This window comes from Apaloderma vittatum, unplaced genomic scaffold (assembly GCF_000703405.1).
Source record: "Apaloderma vittatum isolate BGI_N311 unplaced genomic scaffold, ASM70340v1 scaffold18418, whole genome shotgun sequence".
NCBI classification, from domain to species: Eukaryota; Metazoa; Chordata; class Aves; order Trogoniformes; family Trogonidae; genus Apaloderma; species Apaloderma vittatum.
Window position 1 is genome coordinate 19517 of NW_009729292.1, and position 16249 is coordinate 35765.

The following is a 16249-nucleotide window of genomic DNA, read 5'->3' on the forward strand; positions in this document are numbered from 1 at the left end:
AGAACTTTTTATTCTTTTCGTGATTATAACTTTTCAGTCCAAAGGTGAACTGCTTGAGGAGATTCCCATACTCATCATTATTAGATGTCTTTTTGCCCTGAAGTGAGGTAGAGGGTGGGCTTCTTCCCTGTTCAGATCAGAATTTTCAAGGTTCAAACTTATATTTGGAGATGGGTGTTGGTGATGCTGCAGTATCACCACAGAGCAGAAGTGGCCTCTGCAGGGTTCTCAGCACAGCAGACTGGGCTGTATCGATTCTGAGGTCCAGTGCCAAGCGCTCTGTCTGCCTAAGCATGAGATGCATTTTGTTGACGTCGTCTTTTCCACCATAAATATCCAGCACTGTGTATGTACTTAAAAGACTTTCTTCAAAGGTAAGTGCTTTGAAACGGTGCCTAATTTTAACTGGGAGCAAGAGCTTACAGATGAGAGATAACAAGTTTCCTAGCGTTACGGATTATCGGGAGGCATTTAGAGATGATGGGTGGGTGCCGTCCGCTGAGCAAACGGCAAGTAGAAGCAGCTGCATGTTTGAACAACATGGAGGGAAGAGTGTTGGGGTGGAGGAGCATGACAGGAATTAAGCTCGTTGGGAGTGTCCAGGTCTTGCAAATGTTTGGTTTAAATCCAAGTGTTTGCTGTGCACACAGGGACGATCTACGTCCTTCGCCCTAGCTCTGAGCAGCTGCCATGAATGCGCAGCTGTGTTGTGCCCGAGCAGAGGCAGCACTGTGCTGCTTGGCACAGTTACCCAGCGACTCTAAGTAACAAGAACTGTCTATTCAGGGATTTGCCTTTGGCTTGTGACAGCAAAGTTGGACAGTGCAGTTATGATGCCTTCAATTAAAATGTTGTTTGTTGGGGTTTTTTTTGTGTGTACTTCAGCAATAGTGAAGAGCCACTTGCTCATCCTTTGGTCGATATCTGTTGACAACAGTAATTTTATGGTTTCATTGTGTTTCCATCATGAAGCGTGCTGCCTGGACTTCTGTGACACGCTTTTCACTGCCTGCTATACTTTTAGGCTTGCCTGATGGTAGTGACTACTTTGCCTGTTCTTGGGCCTGCATGTCGTCTAGTATTGGTTTTATTAGGTGTCACTGTGTCTAGCCTCATGACCTCGAACTTTTGGAGCAAGCTTTATTCCTTTTATCTTCCTTGTTTTTGTTTTCCCCCGTTCCTACTTGTTACACCATTAATACTGCTTCCTTCCTCCAAGTTCTTGAAAGTCAGTGATACCCAGGGCAGTGGAAGAGACTGAAATGGCACCAGAGTTGAGAAGGGGTCTGGTGTGATAGTCACTGGAGAACAGAGGAGAGAAGACGGTAACAGAAAGATTGGTGAAGTGGAATGATGGAAGTGTGTACCAGGAAGCTACTGAAAAGAAGGACAGTAGGTTCAGGGGCCTGGGGTTGTTGAAGCTTGAGAGCTGGGCCTGATACAAGGACAGGAATGAGGGATGCTGCATCCTAACTGAGAAAGGAAGATGGGGAGTTGCTGGGATGATAATGTGGTCTTGCTACCATAGCGTACTTTTTTTTGTTTCTTTTCCCTCCTCTATGTTTCGCAGCTCCTCCTTCCTCATCACATATTTACCCAGCTTTTTTTTCCTCTGCTGAAAGAAATAGGGAATGAGAGAGTCCCTGAGAGCAGGGAAGGAGTGAATGAGTAAACAGATCCACAAACCCCAACCAAACCTCCCTGTCTTGTCTGAAGCTCAGCCCAGCCTTGACACTGTGGTTCAGCTGCATTCTTGTTGCTACAGACTGAGTATGGAGTGGATGTACTGTCAGTTCTTGCCTCATCTTGCCCTTTTGACTGATTAACTATAGAGGCAGTTTGCTGTGTGTATAGGGACTGCAATATGGGTTTTATATCCAAGAGCACTTCCTCACTCAAAATAGTGAATGTTTGAAGTTTTTTGGGGCATGCTGAGGCAGAGTTATTGTGTGTATCGGCACCAAATTGGTCTGTTTTACAAGGAGAAAGGGATTTTCTCGACTAAAGAAGCATTTTTACAGTGTTTAACTTCCTTGGTAGAAAATAAAGAGAGGGTAGAGCACTGAAGGGAGCCATGTTTTGAAAATCTGTGCAGAACAGGAACTTTTAGGTTTTAATATAAAACCTAAAAAATAAGAGGAGAAGAAAGGGAAAGGGAATATTTAAGCCATGAGGAAATTGTAGTCTAATGTCTATCTTTACCTGTGTCCTGTTCAGTACTTTACTATGACCTTGCAATGACCCTTATTCCTTGGAGTTCATTGACTTGAGGTAATTGAGCCTTGAACAAATAAATCCTAATAATTGTCTGAAGTACGCATTTGCTTATTTCCAAACTAATACCTGTTTCCTTATATAAACAAAGATTAACCATCCAAGTAAAAATTTAAAACAGGTCATTAATCTCTCATAGGAGAATTGAGGCTGTGAACAGAGTTCTAACTATTCCTAAATAATTTTGGTTAGTTTTTGGAAAAACAAAGGGGTCAGTCAAAAGAACTGGAACACGTACCTTAGAAAATTAAAATGTTCGTTGCCATAAAAAATAAAGATAATTGATTCAGAAAGTTAGTTTAAGGTTTTGGAAAAAGTGGTAACTTCTCGTGTAAAACTTGGACTTTGCAGAAGTCATAGGCTTTAAGACATTTTGATAGAATTTCGTGGTCTGGGAAGCCGAATCTAAAATAATAGAGATATTTGATCATTTTGCTGTGCAATGTATTTGTTTTGAAGAACTGGATGGTGTTCAGTACCTAATGTTGTAAGTTGGTGGTTTCAGCCCATTTCCTTGTTGACTTGTGACTGCATCTCCCGTGAATTTTTGCGTTCTCAAGCAAGTAAACCAAATTTTAAATCACAATGACAAATGAACTGTTAATCCCTTCAGGGCAGGGCTGAAGGAGGAGAGGGGGCAGGGGAAAGTTTGCACTGCCGGAGTGGATAAACAGGATTTCAGTTTTCCATGCAGCTTCTCCAACTCCATTTAGTGAGTGTTTGCTCAATTTTTACAAAGTGTAGGTGGGTTAATCATTAAAATAACCTCGTTAGTTTGTAAACTTTTTTTTTTGAGGGTGACAGAGCACTGGCACAGGCTGCACAGAGAGGTTGTGGAGTCTCGTTCTCTAAAGACACTCAAAACCTGCCTGGACGCGTTCCTGTGTGACCTACTCTAGGTGATCCTGGTTTGGCAGGGGGGTTGGACTAGATGATCTTTTGAGGTCCCTTCCAACCCCTGACATTCTGTGATTCTGTGTAAACTGTTACAAAACTAAAGGGAACCATAGCGTGTAACTCACTGAGGAAAGCAGGACTTCATATTAAGTTTTGGACAGAAGGAGTCCGGTTCCTGTTGATGATCCAGCAGTGGCGGTCATCTGATGTCTCTCAGGGTGCAGAGAGATGTCTGGATGGCTTGTGTCTCAGAAGAACAAGGCTGATGCTCTCAGGCTTTTAGCCATTGAAAGACGCTATGCATAACCCTCTTAAAAACTTCTGGTATTTCTTTAACGTACCGTATACTCTGGGCTTTCCCTAAGGTTTCATTCTACAGCATCCTTACCCTTGGAATCTCCTTCAGCCCCTGCCCTTCCCTCCCAGAGCTTTTCTTGCCTCTCTTGCCATATGGACCCTGTTGCCCAAGAAGGTGGTGTGACCACCAGACAGCAAGTCTGAGGAGGCTGGCCTCGCTGATCAGCTACTCTTAATATGCTCTGATGTAAGGGATTGTGGTTTTTCTTGACTCCGAAGGAAAAAAAAAAAAGCAACAAGTTTTATATATTCAGGGAGAAGAAAAAAATGCTTAGGAGGAGAGTGGTGAAGCTTCAGAAAAATGTTTAAGTGAAATACAGAGCACGTGAATATAGTTCATGAATAAGTACACTTCAAGGAAAGGCGCATTTGCTCAAAAAATGGAACGATTCCAGCAGTCTTGTAGACCAGATTCTCCAAAATCTGCAACACCCTCCATGCTCCCACTTTTCTTCAGCATGTTGCAACTTCTGCCTCAGGCCGTTAGCCCCTGTCTGCCATTGCTGTTTGCTCTCATATACTGAACGTTCTTCTGCTTTCTCACTGTATGGAAACAGGATTCGGAAGGAGTCAGTATTGTATGTTGTGTGATGGGATGTATTTGTTCTCTAGGGATGAATTTAGTAGACTGTGAAATCTCCTGAGTTTTTCTAGGATGACAGTAGTTAACTAGGAAGCTGTCAGAACAGATGAAACAGGATCCTAATCCCAGTAACAGGAGCATCGTGTAACATAGAAACCAAAGATTTGAGGGAGGGAGAAGATGAATTAAGCCATTCTTGTGCTTGTCTAGTTCTGATGAAATTTGGATTGCTGCAGAACCCTGCCTCAGCTTGTGTTTTTGTGAGTTGCATAGACTCTTGCTTCCAAATCACGCTTCCAAACTGCAAACAGAATGATCGTTTGGTACGGGTAGGATCAAGAGAGCATGGCTGAGGATGTGCTCAGGTCATTGATTCCCCTTCTGCACGGATTAACAGCCCACTGATTTTACAGGTTATGTTAGCTGGATGCTGATGAGGCACTCCATAGGTCATGGGCAAAAAATTACTAAGCCCAGCTGTAGGAGAGTGAAAAACCCCATGTGGCATCACTTCAGCAACGTTCTTGGGTCTGTGTGGCTTTGTGGTACCCTGACCTGGCTGGGCTGCTTGGGACCAGAGGTACTGACTCTTTGATCTGTAAGTACCCGAAATAATCAAATTTCTATGAGGGCTTCTGCTCTTAATTTTATTTCTGGCATAATGTTTGCACTAGAATTTGGAAGGACATCCTCCGAGTACAGTCCACGTGGGTTTTGTTTCTGTGCCAGTGGGATTATTGCGGTGGGTGGTAATAGGGCACTGGGTATTCACATTGCCTGGGCTATTGCGCTGAAGGAGACTATTGCAGGACACTAGAACTTTAACTCTAGTTTTCTGTTGCTAAACTAGAATTTAATATTTCCACTGTCAAAAAATCTCTGAAAAAATCTACGTTTTTGGAGATACTTTGGAGAAGGACATTTAAAATGGAGACTGGGGTAGGAGGAGGAGCAAAATTTTTACAAACTCTCTCTGAGTTTGTTGTTGAGTTTCTGAAATCAGTTTTTCCATCATCCTGTTGCCATGTTACTAACAAAAATAAGAGGGTATTTTTCACCAGTTCTTCTCACCTGTTGCCTGAAAAGTATAGACAAGTTATATTAAGTGCTTAATTACAGGAATTATGTGGCGTATTCTAGACAAAAAAAGTCTCTACAACTACAGCAAGAGTTCCGTATTATAACTCTGCCAAAAAGGCTATAAAACATTGTGCTTCACACTTTATATCCTTCCTTACATTTGCTCAAGATTGCACCAAAAAAATTCCTGTACTCTGCAGGATAGAAAGCCACAAGGGAAAGATTTTATGTTGAGAGGTACGTCATGCGTGCAGTTCCTGTAATGTATTTGGGGCTGGCGATTTGATACATTTGCTAGAACAAGCAGAATAGCAAAAAAAGCTGTCATAGTTTAATTAGGATAAATTAATTTTGTGGCCCAGTTTTCAGCCTTAGATTGAGAGGTAGGAAGACATTTTTAAGCATATGCCAGAGCATATATTCTCCATGTATGGAGCACTGGTGTATATGGAGTTTGTACCACTTTATGAGGTGCCACTGTGGTGTGCAGGAATTTGATTCAGACTAAAACTTTATGATCCTATTTAGACAGTCCATATAGTTGTTTCTAAAGGGAGTTTTGAATTATTTTGATTTTTTTTTTAAAAAAAAATGCATATTTGAAAATACCATGTACCTTCTTAGTGCTTTATCAGGTTCTGATAGCCTTTATGCAGATAACTGTCTGAATTAGCACAAAAACTCTTACTTCAATGCTAGTCCCCATTTTTGGTTTCTTTTTTTTCTGTCTTTGATTATTTACTTGATGGTTACCTCCCTGCTGTGGTTGAATTTCATCAACATTCGATTTCTGTTCAATATATTCCACTATCCCACTATCCTTTCTGTCTTACATACGACTTGCCCAAGAGCAAGACCTCTCTGGAGGCTTTTTTAAATTGTAGTGGCTGAGTGTGGTCTGGTAGTGCCTCTGAACCAGCAGGTAGTATTCATTGTGGTGGGTTTCTGTGCTGGTGATGTGTGTGGTTTCTGTATCAGAGGTTTCAGGGCAGGATGAAGATATCGTCTGAGGTCACGTTTAAGTCTGTACCACATGAAAAGTATTCCAGCAGAACAGGGCCTGGTGATTACACAGAAAATATCTTTAGTATCTTTCCCTGGCCCTTCATGCTTCTGTCTTTTCTCTGAAAGTGATTTTTGCAGTAGTGACTTTGTTTCTGTTCCCACTTCTTTCCTGTTTACTCCCTTGCATTAGAAAAGAAGGGGAAGAGGATTCCCCTGAACTCCAGAGTCCCCAGTTCCTTCACTTCTGTTTCAGGACTGATGTGCTGGGAAAGTGGAGTTGCCCAAGCCTCCACAGGCTGTTCGCGTTGCAGCTCTGTGCTCTGGGGCTGCAGCCACACACACCTACCCAGCCATTGCTGCAGGAAAAAAAAATAATCCAGGTGCTTTTGCAAGGTTGCAGGCATTAGAGGACATGTTTCTGTTGGAAAGCTGCTGCCTTCCTCCCTCCCTCCCTCCTTCCACTGTGGCTGGTGATGCTGAGCACACTTAATGAGGGGATTGCACGAGGACCAGCTCCTGATAGTTGACAGCATCCATTTGACGCTGCTGAAATTTAGGATCTTGGCCACATGTGTGTCTGTGACTTAGTGAGGAGCAGTAACTGTCTGTTGCATTATTTTTATTTTTCTTTTTTTTATTAGCAAATATTTTTACATTGGTTTGTTACTCTCAAAAGTGTGTTCTACCAGTATTTCAGCCATTCAGTTTCTCTCAAGGAAACAACATTGTACTTTTTTCACAGCCTTCCTGGAGGAAATTCTTCAAAGAAACTGACTCTGCCTGGTTTGTAACAGGATGGAGGCAGCAGTTCAATTTTCTGATGACTTTGCATAATCTCACTAGGGAGAGAATGGTAGTGATTAGCAATTCCCTACAAAAGAGACATGTTAAAAGCCTATAGGATTTGCCACGTGGAAGGTCTCTAGTTCTTGAAGTGATTGTGGCTTTGCATTAACTGCCTGTAGACTTTTTTATTTTATATCTGTGCAAAACTGTTTGCATTCCTCTGTGCCTTCCCCTCGTGCAAAAAAAAAAAAAAAGAAAAAATAGTATGTCAGCAATGGTCAAGAGTGATCTGAGGGAGGTGTGCTGCAGAGAGCAGTATCAGTGATCTGCTGGCACAGTTGTGAACATAATGCTAGTAGTGCTCCTTAGTGAGTTAGTTTTCTTTACAAAATGTTGCCATTCAGCCCAGAGGAAGAAATATAAAGCTTTCTTCAAAACCAAGTCACTATTTCTGGCAAAAAGCAGAAGTGTGTACATGCAGGAAGATACATTCAGCATTCAGACTCCTCTGGGGGAATTTAATTGCGGACGAGGAATAAGCATTGAAACCAGTAAAAATTTCTCTGTTTGGAAGATGGAAATTAGGGGTAATAAATTTAAATAATGGTTAGAGGGCCTTTTCCCCCACACAACATGTAACAATTACATTTTGCAAACCCTTACATTTAGAAAGAGGTATAATGTTCCCTTCCATAGCAGAGTGAAACTGAAGCTCCTGCGTGTGTTTGGTGTGCCCTGCTGTTGCTCTGCTCCTACTGTGTCCTTTCACGTGTGCAAACTCTTCGTGTCTTTTCTTATCTTTTGCCTTGTGGGCAGAAGCCGTGCTTTCTCAGGACAGAAGGCTTGATTCTGCAGTGCCCTGATTTGTCCAGATGTAGCTCGTCAGGAGCCCTCAGTTCCTGGCAGACCCAGAAGTTGCTTATAAGTGAATCTGGCTCAATAGTTTTCTATCTCAGGCTGTATTAAGTAACTGGAGAAATTTTTGATTTTTATTCTTCTGTCTCTAACTGTTGCCACAAACTTTCTTAACTGTATGCTGATAAAAATGAGGAAGTTTCAAATGTTAAGGTTGATGAATGAATTAAATGCTACAAGGAACAAACTAAAGAGTTTTCCAGAGAATTCCATGTGTACACTCCTAGATGTATTGCTTTCACCATGATTGGTGAGTTTTATATAAGATTTGGGGAGAGCAGGCAGTGTGTAGAACGACTGAAATTTCCTTTGACAACTGAGAACTCAGATTTGCTTTTCACCAAGATGTTTAGTTGTTCTTCCTCTCAAAAATGTCATGTCCTTAAACATTTTTTCTGTATGAATTAAAAGATCTAAAGCATGTGGCGGTCTTTCCTCCTTTCTGCTTTGCTGAGTAGATTTCCATGGGTTTTTTAAGCACCCATTGTGTAACTTGCAGGTACTAGAGGGACAGCAGATGCATTGTCTAGAAGCTCATGAATTTATTTTTTAAGAGAAAGCATTATTTTTCTTACAAGGTATGACTCAAATTTTTTCCTCTTTTTGGAACTTTGGAGGATGAACATTTTGGTTATTGAAGGCCCATCCTGGAGCTCTGGGTGTGTTTTTGTGGTGGTTTGGCCCTGGCTGGAGGCCAGGTGCCCAACACAGCTGCTCTGTCACTCTCTCTTCTCAGCTAGATGGAGCAGGTTAAGAACATAACAAAGGGCTCATGGGTTAAAAACAGGGAGATCGCCTAGCAATTACTGTCATAGGCAAAACAGACTTGACTTGGGGAAGTTAATTAAATTTATTACCAAACAAATCAGGGAAGGGCAATGAGAACTAAACCCAAATCTTAAAAATAACACCTATTCCTCCACCCCGCCCTTCTTCCTGGGTTTGACTTTACTTCCAGTTCCTCCCCCTCCTACCCGCAAGTGGCGCAGGGGGATGAGGAATGGGAGTTGGGGTCAGTTCATTAGATGTTGTCTCTGCTGCTCCTTCCTCCTCAGGGGGAGGACTCCTCCCTCTTTCCCCACTCCAGCATAGGGTCCATTTCACAGGAGAGGATTCTTCACAAACTTCCTCCAGCATGAGTCCTTCCCATGAGAGTTCTTCACAAACTGCCCCAACATGGGTCCTTTCCACAGGGTACAGTCCTTCAGGAGCAGACGGCTTCAGTGTGGGTTCCCCATGGAGTCACAAGTCCTGCCAGCAAACCTGCTCCAACGTGGTTTCCTCTGCATGTTGCATAGGTCCTGTCAGGAGCCTGCTCCAGTGTGGGTTTCCTGTGGGGTCACAGCTCCCTTCAGGCATCCACCCGCTCTGATGTGGGGTCCTCCACTGGCTGCAGGTGGACATCTGCACCCCATCATCTCCATGGACTGAGGGGGACAGCCTACCTCACCGTGATCTTCGCCGCAACTCAGGGGAATCTCTGCTCTGGAGCACCTCCTCTGCCTCCTTCTTCACTCACCTTAGTGTCTTCCTGTATTACCACTCTTCTCACTCTCTCTCTCTCCCCCTCCCTCTCTCTCTCCCTCCCCAAATTTTTCACTCCTACTTCTTAAATACGTTATCACAGAGGCATTACAGCTATTACTGATGAATTAGGCCACCAGTGGATTCATCTTGGAGTCATCTGGCATTGACTCTACTGGACATGGGAGGAAGCTTCTAGAAAGAGGTCACCCCTATAGCCCCTTCCGTACCAAAACCTGTCCACACAAACTCAACACTGCTTCCAGTGCTGATTTGTAAGGATATGTGATGTGTTGTTCAGCTATTATGGATGTGAAGATGCAATGTAATGTGCCGGAGACTAGTAACACAGGATCTCTTCTTTCAACACCATCTTTATTGAACAGACCTTTGCAGGGGGAGGGTATGAGTACAGATTTCTCTTGAAAATTCCCATGAATGTTTTTACATGCACATTTTTAATGTGACTGTGTCTACAAATCTAATTCAAGGAGTTTGATCTGATTAGCAAGTAGAAGTTAAGTCAAGACACTGTTCAGTAGCTGCTAAGGTATCAGTGAATTACTTTGTTCCAGACTGGGGGAAAGAAAAACCTGCTCTGTAGATGACTTTTATTCCTAACACTTGTGGGTTTATATTCTGTGTGTTAAATAATGCAGCTTATTGACCCTTGAATTAAAAAAAAAAATCAGTTACTCTGCTTTATCCTGCAGTTCAGAAAGGATTTGTTGATGCTGTACAGAAGATGCTCTTAGTCTTTTTAATTGCAGCGAATATTTTTTTCTTAACCGTTGTTACCAAGACCTGTACAAGTTCTTCATTTTCACATGTATTTTCTGTTTTTAAATAATTCAGGGGGTTGTTTGAACTCATCTCAAGAAATATTTTTACATTTATGTCTTATGTCTGACCTCAAGTATCTAAATAACTTTGATAAGAATATAGCTTTCAAGAACCTTGTTTGCTTCCGTCTTGTCAGTTTTCTCTTTTTTTAATTATTTTTTTTTTAAATCTTTCTTGTTTTGGCTATTAGCATGCTTTGGATATGTTGCTTAAATGAGTAGAACTGAAAAAAGATGTTTCTCCCACATGTGTGGGGGGAAAAGAGATTGTCCTATTTTAGCATAATGTGTCATGATAGCCTTGTACTCTTGGGCAACAAGGAAATGAATTTGTTTTCGTATTGTAATGTTCATATGTTTCATGTTAAGTTAGCAATGTCACATGACTTAAACTTTTAGAAAGTTTGCCGTGTGAGCATTTCATATTTTGGTTACAAAAATGCACTTCAGATTCCATGTCTTCAGTCATGTGAAATGTTAATAATGTTTTGCGATGTCCTTTAATATTGTTAAGTCTTTTTTTCAAAGTTAACCTGAATACAAAAGTAACTAAGACCGTTCTGTTTTCTGCAGTACTTTGGAAGCTTGCTTGTAATATTCTGTGTTGAGCTGGCCTGTGGTGTTTGGACCTATGAGCAGGAAATAACGGTGAGTCAGAAGAGGAGGCTGCATTTTTTCAGCAGAAGAAAGCAAAGATTTCCATTAGCTAGCTGTTTTCTAATTGCTGGAGTGTTGATCTTTGTTGATTATTCGGACAGCCTAATTTCAAGTGACTGCTTTTTTTTTTTTTTTTAAACAGAATTTTTCTAGGGAAACCTGTCTGTCTGGAAGGTCCTATCTGGGTTTCTGTGCTTTGAGAGCCAGATCCTGCAGCCTCTGCTTTAAGGACTTTATATTTTTTTTTTTTTAATTCTTGCTTAAGCAGGTTCTTATTGAAGTCATTGGAAGTTTTGAGGGTAAAGTGAACTTGAGGCTTAAGATAAGTATTTTGAGAGAGATGTGAGAATTTCAAGGGATTTTGTCCAAAAGTTCTTCATGTTTTAAAGAGCTATAGCTGAGTGTACTACTCAGTAATCAGTGTGTTCTTTCAGTACAGGACTTGCTGTCTGCCGAAATCTTCACACTGCCTCCACAAACTATAAATGCCAGTTTTAAGTAAAACATGTCTAGGCTATAAAACATTCTTCTGTAAACTTGTGAAGAGGTTTTATCTCTGTTTTTTTTTATAGCTGTAACAAACTTTAATTCTGAAACTGAAACTTGTAACCATCATGCAAGAAAATGGGTAAGCTTTGAGCAGAAATGAAACTGAAATGTTATTCTGCTGGCAGCTATATCCTAGTGTCTTGTACTCAGTATGGTACATCCTTATGAACAGAGGGACAAATATTTTTCTATGAGCTGCCAAGATATGCCTGATATACTGGTCTTTCCAACAGTGAGTAGCAATTACATTGCAGTAAGATGGGAGGGAGCCTTCTTGACATTCATACCGTACTGGGACCAAAGGAATTTCTGGCAAATTTGAAGTCTGAAGTTACGTGGCAGCACTTTGCATCAGCGTTCATTCCCTTGCGGTAAAGATTCCAGAGGGTGTTCTAATATAACAGCGATTAAGGCTATCCCTTTACTTGAAATGTCAGCTTACGTTGACGCATTTTAAAATTGGGAATGCATGCAAGAGGGCATTCATACTATGGGCACAGCTGCCCTCTGCGGGGGTTTTGGCAGGGATGATGGTTATAACTAACATTGATCTTTCCACAGAAATCTCATCAGTACCGAGGTGCCTGAAATAGCATAGCCCTCCGTGCACTGTACATACCTTCTTCAGCCTTCACTATTCCATTAGAGAAACAAAAGTTATGGTAGTTTTAGTGTGATATCTACTATGCCTCTGAAACCCAAACATGGAACAGGTTGTTAAAAGCTGGCATGGCTCTACCGTATGTTAAGACAGTGGCGATACTGCTTCCCTCCAGAAAAAAGCATGGCTCTCCCTGCACCCTTTTGCCAAAGAAGTAATGCTGAGCTCCATGTCTGCGCTTTCTGCAGTGGGAACATGTTCCTCCCAGTCTTCACTTTCTCCCGGGAGTTTGAGTGTATGAACATGAACATGTAAATAGAATAGAAAAGAAACCTCTTCAGCAGCCATTTTTCATCTCTTCTATCCTTTTATATATATATTTTTAATTCCTCATCCCCTGAAGTAGATTTTTTGTTTGGCTTCTTTTTCCACCTGATTTCTCCTTTATATTCCCTTTGTCCTAACACTGCTGATCTCTGTGTGATGAGGGGGGAGCCAAACTCAGATTTCTTGCTGACCCACAGGGAGTGTGGCAGTCTGTTTTTCAGTGATTCTTTCAGACCTGTAGAGGTCACTCCCCTAGAGCATGCTTTCTTCTACTTTACCTGATAAAGATAAGAAGACTCCCTCTTACGCCCATGGAGTGACTCGGTGCCGCGTTGGTTTCAGCGTAGCATGAAATTGCATGAGCCTCTGGTGGGTTTCAGATCAGTTGGCATTAGTGTAGGTGGGTGGGTGATGTTGTCAAAGATGTCACGGAGGCATAACCGCCTCTGCTGATCCAATATGGGCTCTCCTTGGCGTGTGGACAAGTTGCTCTAAGAGTCCTTGTACAAATAATTTTCCTTCCAGCTCATGATAGCTCTCAGCGTGAAGTGTGCCTCATGACTAATTTATTCCACCCGCAAGATTGAAAAGCCAGTGTGGGTTCTCAGCTTACTTGGGCATTGGTCAAGCCTTGATACTCCTTAGAAAAATAATAATGAATAACTAGATCTCAACAACAAACCAAGCTTTTCCGAACTTATGCTAAAATCGAACCAACATCTCTGGCTTTTGTTTTTCTACATGCTACAGAAAAGTATTAGTGTATATTCAAACAAATGCATCTCAGGATCATGTATTATTGTTCCCTACTTCATGCATGAGCGACAGGAAGCTAATTAGTAGATACCTTGACGTCCTTAGTTTGACAAGTTGGCATTTTCGGAGCAGTCAAACACAGCTCCACAGTTCAAATTGCCTTCCTACAGTGGGGTTCAGTTTGTTTTGACTTGCTTTTAATTTCCTTCTCTCACTTCTTGATTCTTTTTTTCCTGCTTTCCATTGTTTTCATAACAAAGTTGAACGCCTTGTGTTAGTGCATAACCTTGGACTATATTCAACTCAAATAAGGTAATAAAAAATAGTCTAGCAAATATGAGCTTAATTGCAGTGATATCAAATATTATCCAAAGAAAGCAAAGTGCTCATTTCCAATGTAGTAGAAAGAGTTTTGAGTACAAAACCAAATTTTTTTATCATAGTGACCAGGGTAAATGTTTGTGGTAGAAATATTCTATTGTTTTTGTACTAGTATAGTTTAAATACTGTTAACATATTTTTCATATGGACAGTTGTGAGTTCATTGCTTTATAGCTTAAGAAATTAAAATTCTGCTAAGCAAAAGATGTGTTAAATTTCTGGGATGTTATTAATATATTCATATATATGAAAATTCACCAGAGTGTCAAAAATATAGTATAACTTAGCAGTGACAGGGACACGACATCAAATGTTTTTATTTGGATTACTGGGTCAGTCAGGCAGTGATTCTCACTATGTTTTTGTAGAGCATCTGGCGCAACAGAGACCAGTCTTCAACTCCTTGTTTTAGTTTGTCACACTGAAGGTTGTGCTGCTGAGCGTCATAGCCTGACAATGGAGAGCACCAGCACCTCCCTTCTGAGTAGTCAAATTTGAAAGCAAAATATTTTGAGAATTCTTTCAGGAGAAAAGATTTACAAGGCTGTGAGTGCACATGAAGAAAAAAAGTTCACAGGGCGTCATTATCTACACTTCCTTGTTACTGTTCTTGAGCAAGATCATAGATTCGTAGAATCATAGAATGCTGGGGGTTGGAAGGGACCTCAGAAGATCATCTAGTCCAGCCCCCTGCCAGGACAGGATCCCCTAGGGCAGGCGCACAGGAACGTGTCCAGGCGGGTTTTGAAAGTCTCCAGAGAAGGAGACTCCACAACCTCTCTGGGCAGCCTGTGCCAGTGCTCTGTCACCCTCACAGGAAAGAAGTTTCTCCTCATGTTGAGGTGGAACTTCCTATGTTCTAGCTTATACGCATTATTGCTTGTTCTAATGCTGGACACCACTGAAAATAGATTGTCACCTTCCTCTTGATACCCACCCCTCAGATACTGAAATCAAGTCTGTTCAGGATGCCTGCATGCATTAATTGTCCCTTATGACTGTATGTTTCTTTCTATTGACTAAGAAGACCCTAGGGAGATAACTAAACTGGGGCAGACAGATGCCATACCTGGTGATTTGGATGGGGCTTGCTTCAAGTTTTATGCCAGGCAGAAAATCTGGTGATTATAGAAATTGTACCCAGCTATCTCCGAATCTCTCCAAAATGCAGCTTCTTTTTTTCCAGTGTGCATGAATTTGTAAGCAAAAGATACAAACAACTTTTCCCCCAATATTTCAGTAAAGGCACATAAAGTTTCAGTATCAGAAAAATTGAAGCACTTGTTTTCCTGTTATATTTGCATACAAAGATATTGTGATCATTGCACTGGAAAGATCTCTAAACAAATGGAAGTTCTGAGTTTTGAGCCACAAGCCACCTGATCTGTTGTGTGAATCACTTTCCCTTCTGTGCTTCAGGTTCCGGTACAGTGGTCTGATATGATCACGCTGAAAGCCAGGATGACCAATTACGGCCTACCTAGATACCAGTGGCTGACCCATGCTTGGAATTTCTTCCAGAGGGAGGTAAGATGACGGTGAATTCATGTGCTGAAGTAATGCATGCTTGGTAAATGTTAGTTATCTGCTGAAGGGAAAGTTCTGTTTTTAAATGAATGGTTAAATAAATGCAAGTTCATTTCATGTGAAACCCTGTGTAGTGCTGATATATTTTAGCATCACTTGTTATCCAACTGTTGAGCTTTTGCGGGCCCTAAAGACAGTAGAACATGAAAAGAACAGCGTTACTAAATTCAGTTAAATTGCTAACACTGTCTTCTCCTTTGCTGGTAAGGTTGGGACACTGACACCTTTTAGGATTATTGTAACATTTAAGAATATGGTATGTATAAAATAAAAAAATCTGAAGGTCAGGTAAAGTGAACATTTCTATATGCCGTTTTCATATTAAACTGTACCCCCCTTCCTGTAGGCTTTGTTAGTTTCCTTTCGTGGAGCTGTCATGGTTAAGATATATGGTTAGCTGGAAACCGCAGGGAAAGGAACTTTCTGAAAAGATGTCAACACTGTCTCTTGGGCTGAGGTTTGAGAAAGTGATCAGGGTTTGTATTTCCTTTGACAAGGGGGGTCAGGAAACAAACTTTGTGTATTCACAGCTTCACCCTCTAGCCTACTAAAATTCAGAACTGTTTTTAAAGAATGAAGTATTATGCTGCAAAACCATGAAACTGCCCAAGGTAAAACCCATTAACTCAAAATATAACTCACATCCAGGAAGAGAGCTCTTTAAATGCCTGTCATTGTGCTGCCCTTGTTGAAATATTGAAATCTATCATTGTTGCACAGATTTCCTGTTTATTTAAACATTTCCTGGCAGCACTTGGTCAGTCTGTATTTAAAGTAAAACCTGAAAGAAAGAGTGAGGACTACATGAGGTTAAACAACCTCCCCAGTTCCCTGTTTTGGCAATGCAAGCGCTCTGTGAAACAGTAATTCTTCATACACGGGCAGACTGTTTGTGTCTGTTCTGTACCTCAGATAGTATAATCAAATTGGCTTGCTTTCCCTGAATAGAGCTGATACTCTGTCTTGGTTTAAATGTATACATTGATTAAATTAAAAGCTTCCTCTTATCCTCCTGGTTGTTGTAATGTCATCATAATGGCTGATTTTAATATGAATATGAGTAATAAAATGTGAATTATGCCTTAACTCTTCGACGGGAGAAAAAGTTCTTTTTAGAAGTTAGATTTC

General features: G+C 41.2%; 1 protein-coding gene across 1 annotated transcript in view; it reads left to right on the forward strand.

The window, feature by feature from the left end:
• TSPAN12 (tetraspanin 12) overlaps positions 1-16249 on the forward strand; it is a 31665-nt gene that overhangs the window by 5128 nt on the left and 10288 nt on the right. The window contains exons 3-4 of the mRNA XM_009874383.1: positions 10837-10911; positions 14954-15061. Coding sequence (XP_009872685.1) covers positions 10837-10911; positions 14954-15061 — 183 coding nt within the window. The remainder of the gene's footprint in view (positions 1-10836; positions 10912-14953; positions 15062-16249) is intronic.